General features: G+C 41.4%; 1 protein-coding gene across 7 annotated transcripts; it reads right to left on the bottom strand.

Annotated features, from left to right (window-relative positions):
• Positions 1-6037: 6037 nt before the first annotated feature.
• LOC119483930 (probable ribonuclease ZC3H12C) lies at positions 6038-22224 on the bottom strand. Of its 7 annotated transcripts, none has more exons than XM_037762428.1 (6): positions 22068-22224; positions 11488-12347; positions 11198-11337; positions 10865-11099; positions 10364-10470; positions 6038-10175 (listed from the first exon to the last, which is right to left on the bottom strand). In XM_037762428.1, the coding sequence occupies exons 2-6, from the start codon at positions 12276-12278 to the stop codon at positions 8596-8598; spliced, it is 2853 nt and encodes a 950-aa protein (XP_037618356.1). In that variant the 5' UTR covers positions 12279-12347; positions 22068-22224; the 3' UTR covers positions 6038-8595. The 7 variants fall into 7 exon arrangements, with proteins under 7 accessions (XP_037618356.1, XP_037618360.1, XP_037618361.1 ...); XM_037762432.1 differs by lacking the exon at positions 22068-22224 and adding an exon at positions 20817-20984; XM_037762433.1 differs by lacking the exon at positions 22068-22224 and adding an exon at positions 20414-20514.
• Between the last annotated feature and the right edge of the window lie 433 nt (positions 22225-22657).

Below are 22657 nucleotides of genomic sequence, written 5' to 3'. Positions count from 1 at the left end.
TCCTGCATGACCCCCTCCGACCCTTCTGGGTACACCGTCTGCATTCATTCAGCAGAAGAAGAAGAAGACGATGAAGACGATGAAGACGAAGAAGACGATGAAGACGATGAAGACGATGAAGACGATGAAGACGATGAAGACGTGGATGAAGAAAGTCCGTCATCCTCAGTTGTGGTCAGAAGACTGCACTCATCTGGGGAGAAAAGAAGAGAAGGAAGACATGAGATTTGCATCACATTCACAAACATCAGAGCCTAAAACAACAGTTATAGAATAACTTCTATAAATACTACGACAACAACAACCATGATCACATTCATAGAGTAACTTCTACAAATACTCGCACAGGAAAAGCGTACTATACTCTGACTTTAATGACTTTGTTTACATACTATACTATGACATTTTTATGATTGTTTTTTACATACTACATTATGACTATTTTTCGACAGACTATACTACGGCTTTTTTTTTTTTTACATAATATTTATTACTTAACATGTTTTTTTTGTGACATACTATACTATTTTGTTTTTAATATATTTTTTTTTAAATACTATACTATAACTTTTTGTTTTTTTTCTCTTTTTTGGACATACTCTAGTAGGACTATTTTTTTAAAATACTCTACTACGACTATTTTTCGACATACAGTACTATTAACTTTTTTTCAACATATTATACAATGACTTTTAATGATTTTTTTTACATAATTTATGACTATATTTTTTGACATACTATACTATGACTTTTTAATGATTGTTTTTACATACTATATTATGGCTATTTTGTTTTACTTACTATTCTTTTTTTTAATGATTTTTTTTGCGACATACTATACTATGTTTTTTTTATAATTATTTTTGACATACTGTTGTAGGACTATTTTTTTTAAATACTATACTATCCCTATTTCTTTGACATACTATACTATGACTTTTTATGATTTTTTTGACATACTATATGACTATATTTTTTGACATGCTATACTATGACTTTTTAAGGATTTTTTTCCACATACTGTACTATGACTATTTTTTCGACATACTATACTATGACTTTTTAATGATTGTTTTTACATACTATATTATGGCTATTTTTTTTTTTTTCATACTATTCTTTTACTTTTTTTTGCGACATATTATACTATGTTATTTTTATAATTATTTTTGACATACTGTTGTAGGATTATTTTTTAAATACATTCTATGACTTTTTATGATTTTTTTGACATAATATACTATGACTTTTTTTTCTCCGACACACTATACTATGACTTTTTTATGAATTATTTCAACATACTATACTATGACTGTATTTTATTTTTGCGACATATTATATTATTCCTTTTTTTGACATACTATACTATGACTTTTTTACACATACTGTACTATGACTTTTTATTACATACTATATTATGATTTTTTATGACCCAGACGGGACTCCCGGACGGGATTCAACCATCAAGACTTAACAATAAATTAAAATTTGTATATTTTATAAAACTTATGACATTTTATGGCATATTATACCATGTCTTTTTATGACATATTATACCATGACTTTTTATATGGTATACTTTTGTATATGACATTTTTATGACATACTATACAATGATTTTATTATGACATACCATGACATTTTTATGGCATACTATACTGGGACTTTTTTTATGGAATTCGGTACTATGACATACTATACTATGAGTATTTATGACATTTTTTGACATAATAAATTATGGCTATTTTTTTTAAACTTTTTTTGGACATACTGTAGTAGGATTATTTTCTTAAAATACTATACTATGACTTTTTTGACATACTATACTATGATTATTTTTCGACACACTACACCATGACTTTTTTATGAATTATTTCAACATACCATACTATGATTATTTTTTTGACATACTATACTATTAATTTTTTTTCAACATACTACACTATGACTTTTTAATGATTTTTTTGACATACTATATGACTATTTTTTTGACATACTACACTATGACTTTTTATGACATTTTTATATGTATAATAAACTATGACTTTTTTATGGCATACTTTACTATGACTTTTCATATGAGTAGTCTTTGTATTAACTGTGTTCCTTCAATTATCCTTTATTCATTTTATTCCTTTTGTTTTATCATTTATTCAATTATTTTCTGTTAGTAGTACGGTAAAGTAGTTAGTCAAATAAACATTTAATTTTATTAAGAACTTGGTTACTTGATTTGTGTGTATATGAACAACTAAAATCACTGTTCACCATGCGCAAGAACTCCGTAGCAACCCTGAGGTTATGAGACTCAATTGATTAATATGAAATTTTGAAGTTTTCCCTGTTTTGTTTTTTTTCAAAATTGGGTGCCGTCCTAAATGAAATAATTGAATTGAATATAAGGGTGAATTGTGATTGCTGACTGTCATCACTCTCCTTCACATTTTACGACAATTCATGGGTTTATGATTCCTAATTTTGAGTTATTAGTTATAGATCCATATTTTGATATTAAGTAATGATTGATTACTAATCTGCTCTATGCAATAACGCTACATGACTTGATGACATACTATGACCTTTATGATGATAAACAAGTACAGTTTTCTAGAATCTATGAGTAAGAGGACTCACCGGTATCCTGTCGCTGTCTATGATGGTGTTGAGACGATGAGGGATCAGCTCATCTGTCCTGCAGAGACACGGTAGAGATGTTAAAGAAATCCATTTTACTACCTGAGCCACGAGTAAAATGAATAATGTCTTTGATAAGAACAATAAGCTTTTGTTGGCGTGATCTTTTGAGTTTGTATCTGCTGCACTAGTGGTTCGATGTGGTTTGATGTTCTATGTTTTGATACAGTTTTAATTACCAGATGAAAAATGCCTCCCTTTTCTAACATGCAGATCAGAGCTACGTCTAAAAACACCAACATACTTGCTTTCACTGCACGTTTGCTACAGCAGGACCAGCAGCTACAGCAGGAAGCTTTGAAGACAAACTAATAGGAGGAATAAAAACGGAGTACACAGTACTACTGCATGCATTTTTTGCCAATGAGGTGAGTTGTGTCAGCAGTACCTGGGGTCCACGTTGGCCGTGGCCTCGTGGATGACCAGGATGCGGTTCTTCCTCAGGATGGCTCTGGCCAGACACACCAGCTGCCTCTGGCCCACGCTGAAGGTGGAGCCCGACTCGGCCAGAACCGTCTCGAACTGCCCGGGCAGCTCCTCCTCCGCGGACTTCAGCTGCACCTGCAGGGAACACCGAGTGAGAGATTGCCTGACGCACACCACAATGAGAGCAAGAAGCTCAACTGTTGGAGTGTGCTGATTGGATACTGACCTTCTCCAGAGCCTTCCTTATATTCTAAATATAGCATACACTTAAACTGATAGAGATTTTGTTCATGTTTCTAAAATGCGTTTTGCTGCCGGCCCCGTCCACAGCAGTACATTGCTTTGCTCCTGTGATGGTACTCCTGTCTGCTTCTCTCCAAACTCCATCTACTGTAGGTAATACACTGATTATGGAGAAGAACCTCATACAACCCCACTTCAAAACACCCAAACTATCACTTTAATATTAAAAGATTAAAAGTCTTCCTTACGGTCTCTGAGCAGCAGGCAGCCAAAGGTGGTGACGGTAACAAAGATGGAGCAGATGCCGTGGAGACGGACAGCGAACCAGCGAGAGGTGGTCAGCAACAGGAACCAGGCCTCTGTAAGGACAAGGACATAGATTATAGACACTGCACTGACGCAGCTCACAAACACTTCATATTGATGAGCAGTGAATGTAAAGGTGCTGAGGCTGAGGAGAACCTGAGTGCAGGTCCTGCTGGGCATCGAAGGCTTTCTGGAACCTCTCCTCTGCTCCAAAGGCTCGGATGGTCCACAGGCCCTGAAGAGACGACGACAGGTGGGACAACACTGGACTCCGAGCTGCAGGACAGATGAAAAAAAAAGCCATTTCAAATCACTAATATCACACACATTATGGTTGTTGTCATCTGATTCAACACATTTCACAAGTGTCCAGCCTGCATACTGTACATCAGTCAATCCCAAAGACATTTTAATAGGATCACCAAATACATTTGCAGAATTTCTTCCATAAGCTTTTAATATTTATATCTGCAGTCCACCTGTGAGCCACATGAGGGACTCAGGACCAGGGGGGCGAAGGGTAAAGCTGTCCCCGGCCCAAGGCCAGGGGGGGGGGGGGTCTATCTTTTTACAGTGAATATCTTTGTGTCACATATCTTTATACAGTGAATATCTTTGTAAATATGCCGCCCACCCCACACTGTACAAAGATATATGACACAAAGATATTCACTTTGAATGGGTTGATTTATGTAATTCAAGACTATATGCAAATTTAATAATAAACTAAAACCAAATACAATAAGCACAATAACAAATAAATGTACAGAACACAATAAACTGAAATCATTTTAGTGAATTTAAAACATTGTTATGTAATACTATACTTTGTATATTTCAGTTTTTTTAACATACTATACTATGATATTTTTAACATATTGTACTATGATATAATTTATGTAATTCAAGACAGTTTAGGGACCCCATTATGCAGAAATATTCAAATACACCATTTTAGAATAAAAACACATTTATACTGCATTCAAATAAAGTAGGTCGGATTTCAAAGTGCCTGTTGCACAATCACCAAGTTCCCACAGCTGTTTCCGGTCTATGCAATCAATCAATCAATCAATCAATCAAGCAATGCAACTCTTACTGAGTTCTGTTATCAGTTATTTTACTAATATTTGTCAAACAATGAAGACGCTCGTCGTTTAAACATGTTAAGTTGAGTTGTTTGCATCCCTGGTTAGTGATTGTTGTTGTTGTTGTTGGATTGTTTGTAATTGTTTTAGTCTCACCTGTTTGAAGCACGCGCTCCGGTGCCTCCCAATCAAAGGTCCGACTGACAAACAGGAAGTGGAAGAATCCAATTGAATTAATACAAGAGGGAGCCAGACTGTACTAAGTGGAGTGGAGCACAGGGGTGTTTGTTTGTTTAATTTTATTTATTTGCACAATTTGGATATAAAATATGTACTATTTAATAAAATAATAAATAAATAAGAAATGAAATTGTGACTCAGTAATGTGTGTGTGTATATATATATATATATATATATATGTATGTATGTTTTCTGGTCGTTCATTTGTTATGTGTTTGATGTATATATGTATTTTTTTTTTTAAATCAATATTTTGGTTTGAATTATGTATTTATTTTTAATAATTCTTAAATGTTTGTTGTTCATTTCCAAATCTTTAAAACCATAAATACATTTAATTTAAATTATTTAATTTATTTGTCTGCAGTTGTCTGTAATTTTAAATGTGCAATAAATGTACAATTTATGTAAATGAAGGAGTGAATTCATAAATGTATGAATAAATAAGACATTTATTTATTTACATATTCAATTAAAAAAAATATTTATTTGAGTATTTACACATTGTGTTTTATCAATAAAGTTATGTATTTATTTACGTGCTATTTTTTCAGCATTTATTTATAGATTTATTTATTCCCTTTATTTATTTATTATCATCCTTCAGGCATTAAATGGACGTATAAATCAATCCGGGTCGGTGTCTTGCAGATGCCACTAAGAGTACCGGAGGACACCGGAGGACACAGAGGCTCATGATTTTTTTTCAGATTACTTGTCTCATACACTACTGTCAGGATATATAGTGACCGCTTTATAAAAATAACTTTTTGTAATCATATTTGCTCTAATTCTACCCACTGCAGCTTTAACTGTTTAAGACATGTCTCAAGAAAACTACTTTTATTACTCAAAATAATACTAAGTAATCTATTACCGTTACAGGGAAATAATACGACACAGGGCTTACTATATAAAACATTCAAAATGATTTTCTTTTTAGATTGTAATACATGGAATTAAATAGTGTAAACTCAAATTGGGATAGTCACTTAAACAAGTCTTTCTTAACCACAACAATGCCAGTGAATATCACAATGTTTTGTAGCAGTACTCTCTTTAATGAACAAACACAGTTACAGTTGAGAATGTTACAATAATCAATTAGTTACACCGTTATTCTACTGGAAAAAATGTAAATATAATTCGAAACGGAGGATTCTCATTGGATTAGTGTCGTGGCCTGTAAGGCATTGTAATATCTACAGCACAGAATGGTTTCCATTATCGCTATCTAGTGCACTTCCAAAGCAAACAATGTTGGAGAAAAGTGGGATGCATTCAAAAAACATGCTTCCTGATCCTTTGGAGTAAATGTCAAGCCTTATAGAAAAACGAATAACATTCCCTATTGACTTTATACGTCAAAGGAGGGTGTTGTGCTGAAATCAATACTAACTGATATATGAAATAAAACATCAACGAGCAGAAAAACAAGCCAGTCTTGTGTATACGTAAGCCTAGAGGCGTCTCAACAGCTACAATCATGTCACAGAAAACACGGCTATGTACACAAATCAAACATGCAGAAAATCAAAACAAATCAAAACATGCGTAACAGTTAGCTGAACATAGTTCAGAGTATTGGATGTGTCATAAGCACAATGCCATGAAGAGGCATTACTTTGGGCCCACGCTCAGGTGCCACACTGACACACAGTGCCAGGAGGCCGGAGAGAAGGCGCTTCTTCAATACACACAGAGGTTCTCTCTCGTCAACAGCAACGTGTTATTGTACAATTTCTTTTCATTATTTGTACAATGTGACACGTCGGACAGGAAAGAAACCAGTGGGCTTTATGTAGCTGGCTTGTGATGAACTGTATGACGAGCTCACTGCGGACTTTAATTCCCACCAAGGGATATGGGACTGACCCAAATATAAAACTTGACTTATTAAAACATGGTTGGGGTCTGTCCACTCAATTCATGATTTAATAGAAAACAATAGATAAGTTAATGATAAAACATCAATTCTCTATTATTTCAAGCATAACGTTTTATAATGTTACTTAAAGGATATCCTGACTTAATAAAGAGGCTTAAAAAAAAAAAAAAAAAATGAACTGACCCCAACCTCATTGTGAAAAAACTTGTTTTCAACTATGCATTTTAACCCGTAAACCATTTCTCACGTGATTTAATCGGAGCTCCTGTAGAAAATAAGCCAGCTTCAAAACCCAAAAGCGCAAAAAAAATTAAAGAAGTTGTGATACCTAAACATAGTAGGCAGACAACTCCTTTCATAACATATCTGAAATAATTGTCTCAAAGCAATTTTCCCACAAGATTAAAAGTTGGAACATCTCGATCGGAACGTAACTGTTGTCAATGCATTTCGTCATATAGCAATACATCAAGAGTGTTTTGATAGATACGGATCGACGAGTCCATGTACTGTGTATAACATCAGCGACTTAGTTAATGATACAATTTGTATCAAACAAGGTTGTTCTCTGTCTAGCGTGGATTCGGCTGGGATCTGCTTCAGACAAGAGTAGACGCTGTTCGCCGAAAAGCACAGCGCGGGGGAGTCTGTTAAATATATTTACAATACGTACATGTTGGATTTACTGATGTCCAGATGTTCTCTGTCTGTAGCAGATACCAGAGTTGACCCAAAATAAAAGGGCCAGAGAGAGAGAGAGAGAGAGATAGAGAGAGAAAGAGAGAGAGAGAGAGATGTCCCTTACTAAAACTAAGGTACACACGACAGGGTCACCCATCTCTACAGCTACAACTCTGACCAAAATACCGACGTCATCTCAAATAAGACGACCATCTTTCAGACACCCATTTTTTTTACCAACATGGAAAAAGCACCCCACAAATGGCCCCGCACAACAACACACAAAGAGATCAATATAATACACAGACCTTGGTGAAACAGTGGTTTGAAACCGTCATGTGACGATGTGAGAACCAGACGTGGATTTGCCACATAACAAATTAAGAATGATCGTCATGACTGAATCTGTGACACTTTTCCTTTACAGTTATGAAGCAAGAAAATCCATGTGGCGCTTCACACATGAAAGAAAAGAATATTTTTTTAAACACTGTTTGACTCTGAGAGCTAGCGCAGTGTATAATGCACATGATGTGTGATCGCAATCTGGTCAGGAAGGTGGTGGAAATGCTTAAATATTCCTTCATATCCGTCATATTTGATGTATGCGATACCAACTCACTATGAGACACATATGTTAAGCTACTTAATAAATAAAAAACGACTAAATGGAAAGGTCTGGAACAATCTCCACAAGTCACACTTTGTGTCAAAAGTCATAGATTTCATCAAATCGACTCCCTCTCGTTGGTTTAGTTGTCGCTGCGCAGTGACCAGAGCTGGATTTGGATTATCTTTAGCATTTTTATATCCTTGGAAACTTATGCATCGTCTCATTAATGTCATAAGAAAAGCAAAAAGCTCTCCTTGCAGACGATCCAAAAAGTATTTAAAATGCCACCATGCAAACCCAACGTGCTTTCAAGTGTTGCAAAAGGTGAACTCCAGTTTGCTCTGCTGATGCAAACCAACCACAGTTTATCCTATTTTTACTCATAGCTGTGATTGGAGATTATTTTCCTTCGTTCTTCAGTAGCCTGTTTGAGCCTTCTCTGACAGTATAGCGGCTGCCAGCTGCTGGGGGTCCGTGATGTGGGGGCTCCTGGCCATCACCCGGCTCACCAGCTCCGGGGGGAAGATGTTACACAGGTTGACGTACACTTTCTCCCTCATGTCCTCGTAGCGGCTGTGCGCAGGGGATTCTGGGTGCTGCGCCATATAGGAAGGAGGAGCGTGGGAGTGGACTGTAAGGTGAGCGCTGTGAGACGGGTACTGCGGGAGAGGAGTGCTGGATGGATGGGGCGGGTGAGGAGAGTGGGCTTGAGGTGGCGGGTGGTTTAAGTAATGCGTCGGGGATGGGTGGAGAGCTGGGTGGGAGGAGTGGTGCTGGGCGTAGCCGTCCTGTGCCCAGGGAGGGGCGTGCCAGGATGACTGGCGTGTGTCTGGCAAGCTCTGATAGGCAGATGGCTCGTACCTTGACGGCGGCAGCAGAGGCTGCCTGTAGTATGTGTCCCAGCTGGGCAAAGCTTTAGTCCGGTGGTGATGGTGCGACGTAGAGAGGTGTTCGTACAGATGCGAGTCGGACACGCTCTCTCCTCGCGTGGGGGCCAGGCAGCGGCCAAGAGGAGAGCCAGGGGGGTGAGGGTTGGACTGGGGCAGGGAGTGGTAGTCGCCTGGGCAACTGGAGCGTGCGGCCAGCGGCTGGTGCTGGAGATGAGGCGGCAATGGGTAGAGAGGGCGCTTTGGGGGAGCCTCTGGTGGAGGCTGATCGTGAGCACAGCCCTGCCCGCGTATATGGTAGCTGTGCACTCCTGTATTAGACGTGTGGCTGTGCTGGATATTTGTGTAATCGGCCGGATGAAGGCCACATAGTTCGTGGTTCGACGCGGCGTGGTGGGGATACAGCCGGCTGTGGGGATTCGCAAAATGCACGCTGTCTTCCAGTAAGGTGTCTTGGGGGCATCCCGGACACGGCCTCTCGCTGTACGAGTCGCAGCTGCTCCCGCAACTCGCGCTGCTTTCGCTGCCGCACTCGGAGCCCGCCGAGCCCATCGAGCCGAGCCGCAGGTCCGTGTCGTTGGGGAAGCGGCAGTCCGGGCTCCGTCTGGAGGAGAGGCTCAGGCCGGAGTAGGCACGCGTTACAGAGTAGTAGCTCAAGTCTGGAGACTCACAGTGAGGGTAAAGGTCGTGGCTGGGAGTCGGTAGACTATGAGGGGTCACTGCTCTGGACTGCTGGTCCTGGGGAAGGCTAAAACTAGCTGGAGGGCCTCCTGGGGCTGGAGACATGGTTTTACTCCCACTGCTACTGCTGTTGCCACACATACTGCTCTTCTGGCTGTCCGCCCTCCCTTTAGCCAGCTTGTCCTCAGCATCGCTGTACGACAGAGCTCGGATGCTCGGGTCTGACTGCCTTTTCTGGGCGCCTTTTCTCGCCTCGATGCTGCCAGCTGGAACACTGTGGCTCTTCACCAAACCGGCGTCCCCCTGGTTCTTTGTGGTGACACAAGTCTTGGCACTGGCCCGCAGCTCGTCTGCCACGGCACGCTGTGGCTGAGCACCTCTTTCTGGGTGGTAGTACTTACACTTGTGGCCGTAAGTGCACTTCTTTCCTGGAGACAAAAAGTTACATAGTAAATATACAAAAGCTCCAAACAAACATTATAATACAAGTTAATATGTAACCTGCACTATACATAATGTTATCAGTCAGACAGGTGTTTGTTTAGCATTTGTTTGTTCTTATAGTACACAATAAAATGCCGTGCATTTGTATATGTGTGCCTATCTGTGTTCTCACCGTATGGACAAGGCTGTTTCTTCTGCTCAGGCATGACAGGTCTTTTCCTCAGGAAGTTGTCTAAGCTGGGGCCGTGACGACCAAGAGGGTCGTCTGGGGGCATGAATCTGAGAGACGGGAAGGGAGGATTAGAAAGGACAAGATACGAAACGTTTAAGGACAATGGTGTTTTTAAAAATAGGTGCATCTTCTTTAGGTTACATCTCTCATGTTTAGTGTAAATTGATTGGAGGAGCTGTAACGTGGAGGTAGAATACAAATCAGATAAAATCAGCTATAATTCTTCTTTTTAATCCCGGTGAAAATGTCAGCTGTCGTGGCATTTGTTAAACTAAATGTCAGATGTGATGGAGTAATAGCTGGGAATGAGATATGAAAGCTGTAACTAAGACCTCTGAGTTCAATATTACAGACATAAATCATACATTTCCCAAATCTTTTGACATCAAGATCTATCATATTGACAGAACCGGTCCCTCGCTAATCCCCCCCTCTACTCACTTGTCGTTGACAAAGGAATACATGAGCAGCCGCTCGTCTATGAACTTCTTCCACTCCGGCTTCTCATTAGCCAGGTCTCGGTAGTTGTCATTGGAGACGATGATGCCGGCTGACTCATAGGCCAGCTTGACGATGAAGCGGTCGTCATAGCAGACCACGCGCCGGCCTTGGACACGCCGCGAAGGAGTGAACACCAGGATCTTTTCCTTTTCGAGGCGACGCAGGATTTCCTGATCTGTGTAGGAGGGAGGGGGGGGGGTTATGGTAAGGTTGAGGAAAACGCCGTGCCGGAATGATCTCACAACTTTGTCGAATGCATTCTGCAGCACTGACCTGTTATAGGGGCGTCAGGGCGCGACTGCTCTTTCCTCCACGCAGGCACAAACACTGTGATGTCATGATGGCCACGCTCTAGGAACCAGTCTACAGCCAGCTGGATGCCCTGGCAGGAAAACACTTCCTTGTTGCCATGGCTACAGGACATAGAGGAGGCAGGAGGTAATAGCAAACATTTGGGGTTTTAATGTAGGTTATTCAGCAATAAACACACGATGTAAAAGTCTGCTGAGTGGAATCAATAAAAGGACATTTATAGTAACTGCGTCTTTATTTAAAGTGCTCACCTCATGGCGACATTACTGCCGTCCACCACGATCGGCCGCAGGTTGTCCTGGTCGCCGAGAGAGTCTGACGGACACGGCGAGTCCGACCTCTGGCTGTCCAGCAAATCAGAACAGCCACAAGAGGAAGAGGAGGATGAAGAAGATGAGGTAGAGGCTAATGATCCAGCCGGCTGCTCGCTGTCTGACTTGGTGCCCAGTTTGACCAGCTCTCCCAGTATGTCGTTGATGAGGGTGTCGGGGCCGAGCTTGGTCAGCACCAGCCGCACCGTCTCCTCGGAGTAGCCCAGCTTCAGGGCGAACTCCAGCTTCGCCTGGTACTCCTTCCCGCCAGCCTCGGGCGACGGTTCTGATGTAGAGGGATTGGGCGGAGGCTCAGGTGGGTGCTTACATGGAGAGCTGGGTGACGACTCTGATGAGAGTTCAGGCTCAGGAGGACCTTCAGTGCCTAAATCCACACACTGGGTCCGACAAAGCGGCTGGTGCGCGTTCTTGCTGTGAGTTACCCCTCCCTCTCCTCCATCCGGGTCAGGCGCGGCGGCGAGGGCGGTGCCGGAAGGCGGCGCCGGCTCGCACTCTGCGTCGGATCCGGCGTTTTCCTCCACCACCGCGGCAGGTGGAGGGGTATCGGCGGTGCTGCCGTTGCCGGAGCTCTCCACCTGCTCCTCCATAGCAGGGGGCCCGTCAGAGCCGCCAGCCTGCCGGTCAGACCCCGCTACGTGGAGATACTCCAAATCCAGCCCCAGGTCGAGGATGTGGCCTGCTGCTGCCTCCACATGGTCCTTCTGGCCCATGGATCTGTCCCAGACATCCAGCACACGGGGTTGACTGCTGCCCTCTCACAAAGATCGACTCATCGGTGCCTAAAGAAGAGACAGAAAGGAGGACGGAGGGTGAGATACATTTAGGAAACGAGGTCCTGACTGACACAGTGTATACGAAACTTTAAAACCAGCTTAGCTCAGTGAGGGAAAGTGGTCAACATAATTAAGTTGATGATGACGATACCATTAAAGTAATGCAGCGTCTGACTATTTGATATTTTCAGCACTGATAATCAAATGAAAATCTGTTGTTTTACATATTGAGATGACACATGATGCCTTCAGGGACACTGGGCAGAGAGATACTTAAACAAATACCTGGTTGAAAACACAAGAGTCTGCTACAGAAGCAACCATTCCACTGAAACGCACGTTGGGGAATCATTTGCAAAGTGAGAATTTGCATTCAGACTGTATTGACACATGATAATTTAGTGTCATTTTAGGAAAATCTGACTTTCTCATCTCTATTTTTGTAGGAAAATTTCTCGCCTGAGCTCTCCTAACACTCTGAGCTACTGCTGCTGTTTACACTGGCTCTGACCGGTTGTCTCGGGCAGTTGGGGACTCCGCCGAGGCGCACACTGGCTGACACAAAGAGCCGATGGGGGCCTCTCACCCTAATTAATGGACTCCCGCGTTTTTTTTTTTCAGTCTGGCCCCAGTGTGTTTTTACAGGGCCACGCCACAGCACTAATCTGAGCGGGGGGAACAGAGGGTGAACTGTTTAAAAAGACAGCGAGCCGTTAGCGATGGGCCCGACGGACCCTTCCCCCTCACACGCTACCTGGTAATTAAGGCCCATATGGTTCTTCCCACCGGGGCGGCGGGGTCACTCATTAAAACACTGAGGGGCGCTCCGAGGCCACCGAGCCAATCAGCAAATTGCATTCAAGCGCCGAGGACATGGGATCTGGTTAGGCTAATCTGATTGGTGTCAAAGGTTTCGCTGCGCGCAAATTACAGGGAGCACTTTGTGAAAGTTAATCTGAGATCAGGACACTGATATGTTGATCTCTGGAATGGACAGTCATGAAGTTTAGGTTTGAATTTTTCAGTATTTTGGCTATTTCCAAAAAAAAAAAAAAAAATATTCAGGAGGAAATAATCATATAAAATTCTATAAATGTGCATTAAACATCACCTAAAGCGCTCCAACCTTCAAAATCAAGTCAAACCCGTGTTATCTGGACAAAACAGATGATGGAAGAGGAAGTGACTTAAAGATGGTGGGTGGGGGGGCGTTGGGGTGGGGGTGAGTGCGCATTTTATGAAAAAGGGCTGCCTAGCAACGCGCGCTGAGTTACTGTTGCTAAGCTACAGCTGTTGAAAGCATTCTCCCCTCCAAATGCCAAGACAGAGGCTGCGGCGTTCAGCCGGCGTCCCGCCTTTCCACACACACACACATTACAAAAAGATGTGGTGTGTGGGGGAGGGAGGGGCTTAAGTGTGCCTCACTGGCAGCCCACCCCGCCACCCAAGACAACAATAGACCTGCAGGAGTGATTAGGACTGGGACCTTGGCATCAACAGATGTGGGTGTTGATGGTGCCCAAGCACATACGAACACACACACACACACACACACAACGTCTACCTCACATAGTGACTCATGCTGCTGTGGAGAGAGCTATTGGGAACATTTCATGCGCACTCCACTCTGTTGATGGTCTACGTTCTCTGTGGCTCGCCATCATCCAGCCTGAGCACCAGCAGCACATCGACGCCGCCTGCGTAGACGTGACATTACACCAATGACCCTGGTCGAGGATGCAAACAGAAGAACACTCATACCTGAACGTCTTCAGGCATCAAAAAGATGCTGTTTGCGACAGAAAAAGTCTAATAAATGACTTTAAAGTTTGTCTACATTTTGTGTAAGAAGCAAACACAACAGATCTCTAGAATTAACTGCAAACATAGTTAACTGGGATGTAGTATTAGCAGTATGCTGATACTTAAATACAGTTTCTTCGTCAATGTCATTATCAAATTCAATGTTTCCACGATCAGTTAATTGCATTCAGTCACGGCTGGATGTCGGAATGGGTTTAAACTACGCTATGCAACGTCTGTGGCTTGCATATAAATGAGATCCACGCACTGAGGTGCAAAGAATTTAAATTAAAGAAAAAAGGCGAGCACCGGTACTGAATTAGATTTAGTAAAGGTTTGGGACTGTAGGTACTGGAAGAGAAAAAGATGGATCAGTGCATCCGAACTGTGTCAATAGCAATTCAATATTCGAGAAGTTTGGCTTTTTGTTAAACGGAAAAATATATATAGAAAAACATGTTCCTCAATGCAAGGTAACGGAAAAAGTATTGTTTTGTATTTACCAAAACTCAGGTGTCGTATCAGCACTAGATGATACCCAGATAGATGATCGTCAATGGTAAATAATACTACATATATAATATTGAACAATATACGATAGGATACATTCACAACAACGCAGAATAATGAAATGGTAATGGATTCTTCAGGGTTTCCCCCAAAGATGCTGTTGAGCCACACAGATCCTGACGCGTCTCATCTAGGGCTGCAACTAATGATTATTCATTATCGGTTATTCTGCTGGTGATTAATGGATGAATTGTTTGTCTATAAAACGTCAGAAAACAGAGGGGAAATGCCCGTCACAATTCCCTAGAGCCGCAGTTGACAAATTGGTCCTATAGTCATTATTAGTTCAAGTGATTGGCTATTAACGCTTTAAGTCCCGCGTGCAAACACTACATTTTGGAAAACTGCTTTTTGGTGTTTGAGCTGCACACACTCGGAACATATTACAACACATATTTAAACAATTTAAAACCATGATTACAAACTAGGCTACTCCGCTGAAAGATATAATCTACTAAACTAACTAAAAATGAGCACATATTCTCATAAAGTACTGATCTGTACAACATACGGCAGCTTATCTGCTACATCACGGCCACATTAACCTCAATTGATTTTTCACAATCTCTCCAAATCTGATAATAATCCCGTTGTTGTGGCTGCTTATCGGCAGAACTCTGAACAGTCTCTATTAAAGCCTGTTAAATGTGTGATGTGATTAAATGGGATTTTAAAAAGTCTTCTAGTGTGGTCCGCACAAATTATGCATTCAGCGCTTTTGTGGAATCAGTGTTAACGGACCAACGGCGGAGCCACCTCGTCATCACACCGTCTCCAGACCTCCAGGCTGAGTGGGTGCATCTTTCAAAACAGCAGCGGGTTCAGCTCCCACACACACACACACACACACACACACACACACACACACACACACACAGCAGCCCTGCTGGCTTTGATGGAGGCAGTAATGAATATGTAACACAGTCCTTACAGCGCTTTGTATGTGGGGGGCTTTGTGTAAAAAGTGTGTGTGCAGAAAGGGGGTGAAAGAGGAGAGGGGCTGTCTGGCGGTATATTGCTGCATGCCTGATACTGTGCAAAAAGTTATTGTATAAAAAAGGGGGCTGTTGCATCTAGATGGCGCGCTAAGGCTTTCCCCGCCAGCAGCAGGGCAACAGATGTCTGCTGAGCGGTACTCGCAACTGGTGTCTCCCCTTCACACACACACACACACACACACACCCCTGTCTCCACACAGCCAATAGAGCGGGGATAAAGACGCAGCAGGACAGACAGTCTCTGACACACACACACACACACACGGTCAGATGTGAAAGCTTGCACACACACTTTCCAAGGCTTTAACGTCTTTCTCTGTGTGCTTCCTCCAGCCTCATGTGACCCATATAAGAAGAAGCTTGTTGTTACCTCCTCTCCCAAAACCCCCCATCCATCCCCACCATCAAGTTTCATATCAACACAGGTCACACCGGTTGAAATTCAAGCGACTCCAGCCGCAGCTGCCAAGCAAAGTTGAAGCAGTTGTTGCTACAACTCTTACGACTCGAGGGTGCGCGTAAAGATTTCTTGTGATGTAGTGGTACGTACGGTTCAAACTTCATCTTTTGTCTGCAATGTTTCACATCCAAAAAGCATCATCAGGACCCAGAGCCGGGCCGCACCTTCTCCTCTTTTATTCTGAATTCATCAATATCCAGTAATTTATGTCATGTCAGTTCCGTTATCTAGGTAGGGTCAGCATAAAAGTGATTCATGATGCTGCAGCCCTGCAACCTGTCATGCAGGTCCTTTGCATCATCTCAATGGTCCTAGTGAGATGAGAGAGATCAGAACAGCCACAAAAAGAGATGATTTCAGTGCAAGAGTCTGGTTATACGCAGACATACTTACCAGGCTTTGAAAGATCAACAAACAATGAAGAAGGGGAAGTAGATAAAGCTCATTTCTGCATGTTCAAATCCTTGAAAGCCAGACTGGAAAACAGGTGAAGTCCCAAAGTTCCCACAGCAGCAGCTACATCCGATGCTCCAGCATCCGACTCCAGCCAAACGCCTCTGTCCTCTCTGTCTGAGTGTCTTCCAGCGCTTTTTTTTCCCCTACAGAAGCAAAGCAAGTTGGACAATGAGTGGCAGAACAGATGGAGCAACAATGTCTGCCATTGCCTCGGTTAGAGTGGCTGCCTTTCCACCAATCAGAGCCCTGAGCGGCCTCACAATGAGGCGCAGAGACAAGGGGAGGAGGAGGGGAGTGGCTGTGGGCGAATGCCTGCAACACCCAGTTTCCCCAAGGCACGCGTACTCAACGTGCACCAGCACACACACACACACACACACACACACACTCCTCTGCTCAGTCTGAAAGGGCTTCCCCTGTGTGGCCGATGAATCAACGAGGGGTGGGCGGCTGAACAATGGAGCTGCACAATGGGAGGCTGGGGAGGGCAGCTGCAGTGTGAGGGCTGGTGCTATTACGGCCCGGGGGCAGCAATGGAGAACACCTGGCTACGGAGCGCCACAGTCACTCTCCGCTCTTTGTCTCGGGGCTGGGGGGGGGCGGCGGAGAGGGGTTCGAAACAGAAAGAAAAGACCAAGGCTGGCTGAAAGACTGGCGTGGCCTTTAAGAGAGTGCAAGAGGAAAGAGGAGAGTGTGGCCTGGCTGAAAGGGGAAAAAGGACAAGTGTGGGGGGGCGAGGGACATCAAAAAGTTTTATGTCCCAATGAGTATGAGGAGGGGACCTGCTCCTCATTGTCGGAGCACACTTAAGGGCAGATGACTCGGAAGCACAAATCTTTGCCTTTCTGTCTTTTATGTGATTATGGAGCCCCCGTGCAAATAAGAGAATTTGAATGGATTTCAAAATAAAGTCACGTCAAAAGTGATATAATAGTATGTTTATTCATTTAGTCATTGACGCCCATTTTCAAATTGCATACGTCTTATTCCTATGGTCTAAGACAGTCCAAAAAATATGTTGAAAGTATGCTATAATAATGTATAAATCCCAAAATAGCCCATGAAATAAGGAATAATTCCACAACTCATTATTCATATTCAACATTGATTATTATTAGTTATTCTCAGATGGATATCACTGTTTGTTATGTGTAGAGGTGTGTACAGTAGTGTGGCAGCAGCACTGTCTCCAAGCTTCAAATGCCTTCGAATATTTCTCATTGAAGCTTCGAAACCCCAATATAAATGGTATTCGGAACAGCCCTAGTATAAAGTGTGGCGCTGATCCATAGACAATGAATTAGGAGAGATGTTCTAGATGACACTGAGAGCACCCGGGGGAATTATTGGGAGTATTGGGAACATTTTCTGTTTCACAACTGACAACACAACAATAGAATAATTTGGGTATAATAAAAGAAAAAGTCTCCCATTCATTGTCTATGGAGCAGCTCCAGACGTTACACCCTATGACATCACAAGTTTGATGTTTACTAATACTTTTTTGGACTGTTTTATACCAAACGCAGAGATACCATGGATAGGGGTTTAAAAAGGAGGAAGTTAAATGAAATGCACCAAGCAAGCCAAAGAAGATTATGTAAAAGCTTTGCATCAGACTAAATACTTCAATCTGAACTCTGGATCCAAGCCAAGTAGCAAAATATGTTCAAATAGGGCTGGGCGATATATTGATATTGTGATATGAGACTAGATATCATCTTAGATTTTGGATATGGTAATAAGTGTTGTCTTTTCCTGGTTTTAAAAGCTGCATTACAGTAAATTAGGTCTGCACAATTAATCAAAATGTTATCAAAATGGCAATATGGCCTACTACAATTTTCAAAGCGCAGGAGGCGCAATATTTTTTAAATGCAAAATATGTGTCAAAATAGTTTTTATTATACAATAAATGCACGTTAATGTTCTCATTATTGGTGCAAAGCTAATCAGCAAAGGGATCATGAGATCTGATTAGGTAGATCAGCTCTTATAATGTGGGCGCTGCATGGCACTGAACTAAAACCAGAAAACAAACCTGGAAATGCTGATGTGTTTTTCCACCCACAGCTTATAAGGTCACGAGCTTTCAGCGGTGACAGAAAAAAAAAAGGACACCATGGATACAAGCGACCAAGGTGACGCTCGTCTACGGGGTAGCTGGCCTCACTCTATGTGATCAGGTGAGAGGGAACATGAGGTGATCCACAATGCATGAGGACAGCTGAGGAGGTTTAAAGCACCTGATGTGGAAGAATAAGTGATTCATGTTTTAGTCTATAAAATGTAAGAATAAAATGAAACTGTTAATTCTTTCAGCTCTTAAACTGATCATTTAGGAAAGATTAAAGGCATATTTAAGATGATTATGATGTTATTGTTCAGAATTTGTATCCATGCCTGCTGATACACAGTGAGATATTGGGAAAATTAGCTGATTAGTTAATTAATTAATTAATTAATGCTTCAGTCATTTGTGGAGTAAAAATGCCAAACGCTCGCTGGTTCCACCTTCGCAAATGTGAGACTTTGTTGCTTTTCTGTATTTTTAAATGCAACTAACTGCTTATTTTAATCATGGATTCATCTGTCGATTATTTTCTCGATTATTCCATTTATTATTTTTTTCTATAAAATGTCCCACAGACCAAGGAGATGTATTCAAATTGACATAATATATGACAAAGAAAAGCATCAAATCCTCTCATTTGAGAAGCTGAAAGCAGAGAAAAATGTCAATTAATTATCAAAATAGTTGCAGATTAACTGATGTGACTAGTTACAGTACGATCCAGCCTCTAAGTTTTAAACAAGACTGGAAGGCAACGTGTCTGCCAACAGAAATATTAACTCAACTTGAGATCAGATTAAATATCAAGCACAATTTATCTTGGCAGCCAGACGTTAGTGTGTAAACTACAAAAACAAAAAGCAGTCTCCGCGGTGCCGGCGTGTTTTCGTGCGTGTTCTCAGTCGACTTGCCAAATAAAATAAGAGTCTTGTAGCTTAGTGGCTCAACAGGAAAGCAACTGCCTGATTAAATAAGAATGTGTTCGGAGTCAGCTCGCCCGGCGAGATAAGGCCGGCGAGGTTGAGATACAACAGCTGACCAACCGCACACACACGGAGACAGAAGAGCACTCTTGTCGACCATCTGTCGGAACAAACAGGTGTGTGTGCTGCTCCCCAACAACTGCAGCAGCAGCAGGATGATCGTTTTTCTCTTTGGAGACAGATGACAGTGAATGCACACAAAACAAACTTAAGCTGCGGAGATCAATAGCAGAGTAAGAGCAATTATGGGAGGGGAACCAGCAGAAACAGAGAAATAAATCCTCTGCTCTAGAGCTGCAACTAATGATTATTTCCACTATTGATTAATTGATTCATCTTTGGTCCGTTAAACAGAAAGAAAACTGTGAAAAACTCAAGGTGACTTTTGAAAAGCTTGCCAACAGTCCAAATATTCAGCTTATTATCACTTAAAACAAGAATAATACTCACTGTGTTTAGCTTTTTGCTTGAAAAACAATTAACTGTTGCAGATTAATTACTATTTGTGTAGGTTTTACAGCCTTAGAACCATCTGGCAGGTTAAAACAAACACCAAAATATGGTTTGCATGTACAATCCGACCCAGGTCTAAGCAACAGAAGGAGACCTCGTGCCCTTGTGACCTCTGTGACCTCTCCTCTGACCCCTGCTTTTCTACCAACCACGCACTGACAACACTTCAAAAACAGCCAGTATAGATTCAGTTAGGATATCATGGCAACGCTCACCATCTCGGTGTGAGTCTCCTGCAGGCATGTGTCGCTCGAATCAATACTCACAACGTGGAAACACTGAGCAGATGAGGCTGAAACACAGCTGCTGCAGCTCTCAAACCAATCAGATCTTTAAAACCACAATGAAATGATCAGGTTTTTATCTTTGCAAGTGAACTTTATGACTCATAACTATGTTGTTTTTTGTTAGAATATTTTATTTTCTAATTTTGTAGTTAACCAAATATACAAAACATGACCAGGTGCAATGCAAAAACGAGCCCTCTATAACAGCCCTATATACCACATCTAAAACACATATTTGATATCTCAGGTCTATATTTATAACCTGTGGTGGGAAATAGAGTTGGTGAAGAAAGTTATAATGGATCAATCTGTATCTAGCATTAATAACTACGGGGTTTTAAGACAGATCTTATGCATATATATATATATATATACGGTAGCCTATTTCAGCCCTGTAAAAAAATGCAAAGGGTCTCCAGTCCACTTTTAGAGTCAGGAAGGATGTACAGAAGTTGAAAGAGAGGATGAAATAAAAAAGACAGCTGCTGGGGCTCACACCACCTCCCCCCCCTAACCCATCAAAAGCTGTGAACCCAAGAAGCCCCGACTGCTACTTGTCTGATCCTCAGGGAGACACTATGTTTCAATTCAATTCAATTTGCTTTATTGGCATGACTGTCAGTAAAAAGAACAAAATAAAAACAAAAACATATATACATATATATATATATATATATACAATTCATTAAGCAAATTATAATATATAGATATTTGAAAAGAACATGCACGTAAATGGAAAGAAAACAATAAAGAATTGCCATTCACATTTTGTTGTATGTGTGTTGTGTAGTGCATGGCTTTACAAATAATGTATATAATAATAATAATAATATGTATAATGAAATTTAATTATTGACAATGAATTCAAATAGATGAATTCAAACTTTAATTGGTGTCATTTCATAAATTTCTTAAAATTGAGAAGTTGTGCAATTGGTCTTACTCTTAAAATAAGAAAATAAATGGGCTGTAATATCTTATTAAGAAAAAGATAGATATATTTTCTTAAAATGAGATTACTTTTCTAATGCAAAACTTGCTTGTCAAGATTATTTTTCTTTTTAGGCAAAAAATAAGAAACAATTCCTAGAAACAAGGCTTTTTTTTACTTTCTTAAAAATCCTTTTTTTGCAGTGAAGTAATTAATGTTTGTTGTGGCAATAAAACAAAGAAACAAATTAAAAAAAACAATTAATAACAATATATTGCAATATCAAAGGATAAATGTAAAAAAAAAAACATGAAGTAGAGCCATTGTGTGACAAAGACACAGCTGTCAGAGAGAGAGCAGATGAACACTAGACAGGTGGAGATAAAGACAGACTGAATCCATCAGAGTGGAAGCTTGTGTTTTTGCTCAGGCCTTATTCACTCCTCTCATTTAAAATCACCTGGATTTCTAAAGCCCTGCACCCATCAGCCTGTTGAAGAGGCAGGAACTATATTATGCATGTTGGGGGTGCGCGCAGGGGCGTGCACGGTCACTGCAAACCAACACCGTCACGACCTCCCTGCAGCTTTCACCCACCACCAACCTGCAGCTCCTCTAGCCGCTCTTCGAACGCTCTACTCGGCTACTCACCTGGTCAAGGTCCGCCGCTGGAGCTGGAGCCTCTGGAGCTTGGTTTTGTGATATAAAAAAAAAAGAAGAGCAAATGATCACATCACATACTGGCGACGCAAAAACATCCGGCTGGATTGCAGCGTGACCCAGCCGAGCTGCGTCAAGCTGCAGAGAGCAGCCAGGTGACTTCCGCTCTGATCGGTTTTTCAGAATAAAAGCATAAAATGCTTGGTAAAATGCATGTAATTCCAACATACAATTTATGGATTGAGAAGGTGTGGGAAATTTACCACATGGAACAAATAACCTATTCCATAAGACTCCAAAAAGATACATTTATTAAAAGGTGCCATGATTATACTAATACAGTGATCGGTGATCTGAATATTTTTATATATATCCTGGATCATACTTGTATCTCTGTCTTCCTGACCCAGGTCATCTCTCTAAGCACATCCACACACCCATACAACACATACCCTGACCTCTGCCCCTTCACCACATTTATTTTTATTTAAATTCATTCATTTATTTATTTATTTTACTTTATTTTATTCAAATTTCTTGGATTGTTTAAGTGTGTCCTCCTTTTCTCTCTGAATTCAATT

The sequence above is a fragment of the Sebastes umbrosus genome, chromosome 24 (assembly GCF_015220745.1).
Source record: "Sebastes umbrosus isolate fSebUmb1 chromosome 24, fSebUmb1.pri, whole genome shotgun sequence".
Classification (NCBI taxonomy): Eukaryota; Metazoa; Chordata; class Actinopteri; order Perciformes; family Sebastidae; genus Sebastes; species Sebastes umbrosus.
The sequence above is the reverse complement of the archived record's forward strand: the minus strand, read 5'-3'. Positions and strand labels throughout refer to the sequence as shown.

Excerpts from the sequence above, each read along its gene's own strand:
- LOC119483930 (XM_037762428.1), bottom strand. The coding sequence starts at position 12,278 with ATGGGCCAGAAGGACCATGTGGAGGCAGCAGCAGGCCACATCCTCGAC. Across the intron at positions 11,338-11,487 it reads GGCAGTAATGTCGCCATGAG|CCATGGCAACAAGGAAGTGT; the intron begins GTGAGCACTTTA and ends TATGTCCTGTAG. Across the intron at positions 11,100-11,197 it reads CCCTGACGCCCCTATAACAG|ATCAGGAAATCCTGCGTCGC; the intron begins GTCAGTGCTGCA and ends CCTCCTACACAG.